Here is a 6,271-nt window from a genome sequence, read left to right as displayed (position 1 = left end):
CGTTTCATGCAGTCGCCTTGGCTTGCGGGCGGACAGGAGGTGTTGAATCCACGCAGGCTGATTGGATGAGGGCCAGAGTTGGTTCGGTGCTATCTTAGGCTGATCGAACCGAAGCTAAAAGCAGGAGGTTAGACTCGACAGCCTTACCAGACGTTGGATCAAGGAATAAGAAAGGTTCATTCACAGAGCAGATGAAGCTTGCAGCTCTCACGGAGGCTATAACTGCTCTGTTCTTGCGTTTTCTCCTATGGTGTTCAAAACAGAAGGATTCCAAGTATGCCATTCGTTGGGTGGAGGAATAGGATCTGGCATATTTGTCCAAGAAGGTCAAACTTATTTTTGGAGGCTTTTGCATCTTCTTAATTCAAGAAATTGAGTACTGAGGAGCTTTGAATGCAAGACATAAAGCCGGTTTTGCGGCTTTGGCTGTTTGACACGGATCAGATTGGCGGGCGGAAGGTAATTTGTCCGAGTATGAGAGGCGAAGTGAAGGCTTCGGTTCAAGATCGTAACGAAAGATCAGTTTGGATCTATGAGGTGGAGTTGGCCTATTCTTGAGGAGCAGTGCCGGGAGTGCGGGGCACTTGGAGATGAGAGGTCGTGCGGTGCATGAGGAGGTCGCATAGGAGCGCAGAACATTGGTGAATGACACGCAAGGAGCTGGCTGGACGCAGCAGTGCAGGGTGTGGGATTGTGAAGAGCGGAGCGCAGGTGAAGGTGCAGGGTTCGGTGCGCGGGGGGATACGCGCAGGATGTGGTCGAAGTCATACCATATGAGTGCAAGGCGAAGGAGAAGAGCTGGAGGCTCAGGGCGCGGGCATAAGTCGCAGAAAAAATGGTTGGATTGATCAAGATGCGAGTCCGAAGCTAGAGGAGAAACAGGTGGAGGAGAACCTATTGTCCTTGGGCTGTTCTGTCAGGCTTAAATGAGGGAGAATGTAGAGATTCATATTCAGGTGGAGTTTCGACCAAGGTGGAGAATTATAGGAGCATGTTGAAGCATTAAGAACCTCGGGGAGGCACTACGGGAAAACACGCGAATACCGTCGGATTTTCCGGCGGAAAATTCTGGACGGTAATAAACGGCGCAGTTACCGGCGGATTTGCTCGACGTAAAGTTTGCGTCAACGTTTCCGGCGCAAAATATAAGGGGTTTTCCTGTAGTGAGGCAAGATTGTCAAGAACTCTAGATTGGACAAGTGGATCGTGCGAAGACGCAGGTATGAGCGCGCACGGGTGTCTAGGGCGATCAGTTGACTTGCAACAAGTTCGAGCTCTTGTGACGAGTGGTTCTTTATTTTTTGTAAAACTAAATCAAGGTGGAGATTGTTATATATTGATTTAGTTTTAGGTTAAGTTGTTCCTGCGATTACCACAATAATGTAATCTCTATAAATAGAGGCCTTGTATATTGTATATATTTGGGGAAAATTTTGAATATGTGTATTCCCTCTCCTCTCTCTCTCTCTCTCTCTCTCTCTCTCTCTCTCTCTCTCTCTCTCTCTTGCAAGAAGAGCTCAAGATGAGCTCTCAAGATCTTTCTCCTAGATCCTACATGTACTTTTCAAATTTTAACAATGGTAGATGATCAGCGGTTTGATATATAGTATTGGTTAGGAATTATTGAGACGATGTTGGTTAGGTGGTGGTCTAATGACAAAGGTTAAAGATGGTTTCAAAAGTGGTGCTTAAGTGGAGCCCTGAGATTCTTAGAGCCTTTATTATTATTATTATTATTATTATTATTATTATTATTGTTATTATTATTATTGAATCTCAGGCCCAAATCCTCTTTATATAGAGAGTGGGGCCTATATGTAGATTTTTTCAGAGTTGCATATCTGGTAAATATAGAGAAATTTGAAACACTCCATCAAACGACATATTGATTCGTTTGATCATGGAGTTTTCATTCAACATTTAGGTGACTTAATTGTCAGAATTATGCAATCTTAGGCTCACTGAATTCGACTTGTCGAGATGCTCTATTTGATTATAAACAAGTCAAATTTGGAGATCATTTGATTATTAATGTTCAGAAGCTTTTGATTATTCTTCGAGTGATTGATGTAAGTTTATTTAGACTTGAATTGGATCTCTTTTACTATTGTTTGATTTTTCTTATCGAGACATTTACACTACCAAAATATATGTTATTTTCGTAGCACTTGGTTATATCAGTTTTAAAACAGTTGTTATAGGTGTTTTTTTCCAATAGGTTTAACTGTCTCTACTAGTAATGTTTTAAAAAGCTGTAGTAGCAATTAAAATCGGCATTATTCTATATTTACTACAAAAAAATAGAGCTATCGCATCACAAATTATTACCTTTCCCAGCGGTTAAAACCCCTACATTTTACTTTGCAGCGGTTTTAAAACCGCTGCCTTACTACTGTGATTGTTGTGTGCTGCAACGACATTCCGCAACGATTTTGGGGCCGCTGGGTTGATCAAAGGAAGTGCTAGTTATAGCAACGGTTATAACCGATGCTTTATTTCAGATTTGCATCGGTTATAACCGCCGCAAAAATCTAAACAAAAAATTATTTTCACTTTTGTGGCAGTTTAAACCGGCACATTACTGGACACTTGTGGCGGTTAAAACCGCGACAATAGTCCAAATTTAAAAAAAAAAAACCTGAATGTTCACAGCAATCTCATGTTGATAATTGCAGGAAATTCATGTCAAAAACACCACACATTAACTTCTACAAAACCTTCAACTATGCATGATTCAAATCAAGAAATTCCAAAGAATTACCTCATAAGTTCACACAATCTTGTTTGAAATACCGCATAAAACAAAATCATAATTGAGTGAATAAAATAAGCAAAAAAACTACGCCGAGTCATACTCAATCGGTCCAACAATTAATAACACTATCCACATAAGTACTTCAAAAAGAAACATGATCTAACCTCCTTGTCGGAAATCATCAGAGACAAAGAGCTCTCATGATTTACAAGAAACTAGGTGAAGCCAATGTACTGAAGGACTGTTCATTGCATCAAGGATTTTTTAAAAATTTGATTTGTTAGCTTAGAGCTTGTTAATAACTTAGCTATTTTTGTTAGTGTTTCTGCTTTCAACAAGTTTCAACAAGTTATTGTTTTTGTAAGAGCTTGTTTTAAAAAATTTTGTTTAGCATAATAAAACATGTATAAAAAAAGAGTCATCACATCAATGGCAAGCCACCCCATCACAAATAAGAATAGGATTACTAATACATGATGAATAACGGATGCATGTGCAAAATAATTTAGTACTCATGCTAGCATATGGCAATGAAGATACAACAATAGGAGCAATAATTATCTTTTATTGCTAGATTTTTTAAAAATTTGATAAATTATGAACAATTTCAAGTCATTGAAAATCATTATTATCATATAAAAATGGCCTTATAGCTTATACATTTCTAATATTTCTGAAGCCAAAATGCATCAACATAAAGCTCCTATTACAAAATTCTATATCATTTTTCATTTGCTTGCATGTCACAAGTAATTTAATGTAGTAGATGATTTTTAATGATCTTATTTTGTTTTCAAAGATGAGTTTTCCCCCCACACCAATAGGCAAATTGTGTTTATACTCTTGATAACATGATAGGAATCAAAAAGCCAGAATTTGGCCCAGTGTCTAACCTCTGCCAACAATTTTATATTTGCTGCCATAAATTTTATATTTGCTGCCACAAACAATCTAACGTGGGATAATGACAATAACTAAGCACCCAAGCTCGAAACAAATAAGCCCCTCAAATTCTCTTCCGTTCATGTTCATTAATCAACTTCCAAAGTTGCTACTTTTGATGATGCAAAAAATTTAACCTTAACTGCTGTAGCATTCAACTTCCAAAGTTACCCGTAAATAAAGAACATTTAAAAGCTTGTGGGCATGCCTTTTTAATCAATGGAACATGCATGTTCTGTACATAAACAAATAGTAACTAAGAAAGCATTTGGTCCATTTCAAGACAAATTGACAGATGCAACCGATATAAGAAAGCAAAGTTAAATGCTACAGAGAACATTATGCTCTCTGCCAGCAAGTGTGAATGACATGAGAAACATCAAGCTGTGTAGAAAACAGTAAAGCATGCAGAAATATTAGAAAGTAAAAGCAAAAAAGGCATCTAGCTTTAGACAAATGATTTTCTGCAAAAAGATTTCAGAAAAATGAGATGAAGAGGGAGAATAATATAAAGAAGAAGAAGAAGAAGAAGAAGAAGAAGGGGAAGATACTCACAGTGGAAAATGGCTGGCCGTCCGAGGGTCTTCGTGTGAGAAGAGGAGCGACGCTCGGTGATTCGCTCCACACAGAGAGACACGGCGCAGGCGGAACTAGGGTTCGAAAGAGAAAGGAAGCGCGCAGATATCAATTGGGAATTAGGTATTTAATTACAAATCGGGGCTTTAGCATCGGTTTAAACCGGTGTAATTGCACCGGTTAAAACAGGTGCAAATTGCTTAAATTGTACCGGTTAAAACCGGTGCAAAAGAGGAGTTTTAGAAGCGGTTCTAAAACTGCTCCTAGTGACCGATGCAAAAGAATCTATTTTTTGGAAGTATAATGCTATAGTGGCAGTTAAAAATTAAAACTATTGCTCCAGGTGGATATTTGTGGTAATTAAAACCGTTGCAAAAATAACTAGCGCAACAAATTACCTTCCCTAGTGGTTTCAAAACCGTTGTGAAAACCTTTGCAGCGAACAAAAATCACAACAGTGTTGCAGCAATTTTAAAGCAATTGCAAGCATTTTAGTACTGTTAGTTAAAACTTCCGCCGTAGCCTATATTAAGTTATGCAAAAATGTTGTTTTCTTGACTCTATAGTGTTACTTCGACTATAACTTGGTCGAGATGAGATTTTTTTTTTTTTTTTTTTTTTTTTTAGAAATTTAAAAAAATTTTGGGAAATAGATGAAAATTCATAAAATCTTGAATTTAATTATGAAAGTTTTCAATTCATGCATGTATCAAAATTCAGATCCGATCAAGAAGATGGACTTTTGATGACATACTAAAAATTATCTCAAAGTCAAAACTAATAGTTTTTTATTTAAACATTTAAACCATTTTAGATATAAATATTACATAAATATTTTTAAACGAGATAAATTTTATGACATCTAACGGATCTTATACATCCTTCAACGGCCAACGGAAACAACCTGATTCCTGACACGTCTAAGCCGACAAGAATTTATGATCTTATCAACTCAATATCTACTTTTTTTCAGAACAGCCAATCCCTATGAATTTCTTAATAGACAAACAACGCGGACCAAGCCGCGCTTAGCCTCACAGCGTAAGAAACTGCAAGTCCCCATTACAACAACAATTACTTGCATCTGAAGCATATATAGAACTATAAACTCGTTCTAACCTTTGAGATTCATACTATAAAAAGACCAAAGGATTGTTTAATTCAGTCACACCAAAATTGTAATTCTTTCCCTCATCCCTTTCAGATTTAAGTACTTCAGCCTTTTGGATTTTAAGCTCCAGCATGTCGCTCGAACACCATCATCATCGCCATCACAACATGTTCAGCCAGCATAAGGAGAACAACGAGAAGCCATCAACGGTCGACTACAAGAAGGATCTGAAGCACCACAAACACATGGAGCATCTCGGCAAACTCGGCGTGGCAGCAGCCAGTGCTTATGCTCTTGTAAGAGTTCCTCAAGATCCTTCTTTGTAATTAATCTTTTTTTTTTTTCATTTATTATCTCTTATATGATGCTTTGGACGTTAATAAAGCACGAGAAGCATCAGGCCAAGAAAGACCCTGAACATGCGCATAAGCACAAGATCAAAGAAGAGATAGCGATGACTGCAGCAGTAGCTAGTGCAGGTTTTGCACTACACGAGCATCACCACAATAAGCAAGCAAAGAAGGAAGCCAAGAGGCATCATCACCATTAGTACATCAGTGGCCAGTTACAGAACTATTGCTTTAATAATTTATATACATGTGGAATATTATCGATGTATTTGATTGATTCATATGTAGTTTATGATTTTTTATTCACTTTGTTTGTTTCTTGTATGGCTTGTAAGTTCTTTGATTCAGTATATAGTATTAGTTTATCCTGATTGGGCTGTTTATATAAATAATAGATTTCATCATTGATTTTTATTCCTTGAAAATTTTTGCATGAATGTACTATGGCATACAATGTTAGCCATCAAAAGCAGTGACATTCAGGCTTTGCTTGAGACGGCTTTTGTTATTGTTTTTAAAAATTGTGTTTTAGTACAA

At 37.4% G+C, this 6,271-nt stretch overlaps 1 protein-coding gene across 1 annotated transcript; it reads left to right on the top strand.

Moving 5' to 3' along the window:
• The first annotated feature begins 5,079 nt into the window (after positions 1–5,079).
• Positions 5,080–6,040, top strand: LOC110113021 (abscisic stress-ripening protein 1-like). Its single transcript, XM_020845430.2, has 2 exons — positions 5,080–5,680; positions 5,770–6,040. Exons 1-2 carry the CDS (start codon positions 5,516–5,518, stop codon positions 5,932–5,934), a joined length of 330 nt encoding a protein of 109 aa, XP_020701089.1. The 5' UTR covers positions 5,080–5,515; the 3' UTR covers positions 5,935–6,040.
• The last annotated feature ends 231 nt before the right edge of the window (positions 6,041–6,271 follow it).

Source organism: Dendrobium catenatum, unplaced genomic scaffold (genome assembly GCF_001605985.2).
Source record: "Dendrobium catenatum unplaced genomic scaffold, ASM160598v2 fragScaff_scaffold_1220, whole genome shotgun sequence".
NCBI lineage: Eukaryota > Viridiplantae > Streptophyta > Magnoliopsida > Asparagales > Orchidaceae > Dendrobium > Dendrobium catenatum.
This window is presented reverse-complemented; position numbering and strand designations above follow the sequence as displayed.

Bases quoted from the DNA above. Each gene is read 5' to 3' on its own strand.
- LOC110113021 (XM_020845430.2), top strand. From the start codon at position 5,516: ATGTCGCTCGAACACCATCATCATCGCCATCACAACATGTTCAGCCAG. The intron at 5,681-5,769 runs GTAAGAGTTCCT...ACGTTAATAAAG, and splicing joins CAGCCAGTGCTTATGCTCTT to CACGAGAAGCATCAGGCCAA.